Here is a 284-nt window from a genome sequence, read left to right on the forward strand (position 1 = left end):
CAAAGAAGAGACACAAAACAACCAGCAGGGACAGGGGCAGCAGGATGCTGTCTCTGAGCAGCAGCAGTTGGCTGCAGCAACTGCAGCAGCAGCACATGCAGCAGCCCCCAAAACAGCAGCAGCAGCAGCAGCAGGAGGAGCAGCAGCAGCATACGGCGCATGCAGCGGCGAGTGTACTTGTGGGGTGCAGCGTCTGCTGCTGGTGGTAGCAGCGAACCTGACGGCAGCAATGCGCGGCGTTTTGTTTTCTTCTTTCGGCGGACTGACCACCACTGGCGGTCAGG

The 284-nt window shown here is 60.2% G+C and overlaps 1 protein-coding gene across 1 annotated transcript in view; it reads left to right on the top strand.

The window, feature by feature from the left end:
• Nucleotides 1-229: 229 nt before the first annotated feature.
• Nucleotides 230-284, top strand: part of EMH_0063900 (DNA polymerase, putative) — a gene marked incomplete at both ends in the record, with an annotated part of 4260 nt that continues 4205 nt past the window's right edge. The window contains one exon of the mRNA XM_013501612.1: nt 230-282. Within this exon, the coding sequence (XP_013357066.1) occupies nt 230-282 (53 nt within the window). The remainder of the gene's footprint in view (nt 283-284) is intronic.

The sequence above is a fragment of the Eimeria mitis genome, genomic scaffold, assembly GCF_000499745.2.
Source record: "Eimeria mitis Houghton genomic scaffold, Emh_scaff72, whole genome shotgun sequence".
NCBI classification, from domain to species: Eukaryota; Apicomplexa; class Conoidasida; order Eucoccidiorida; family Eimeriidae; genus Eimeria; species Eimeria mitis.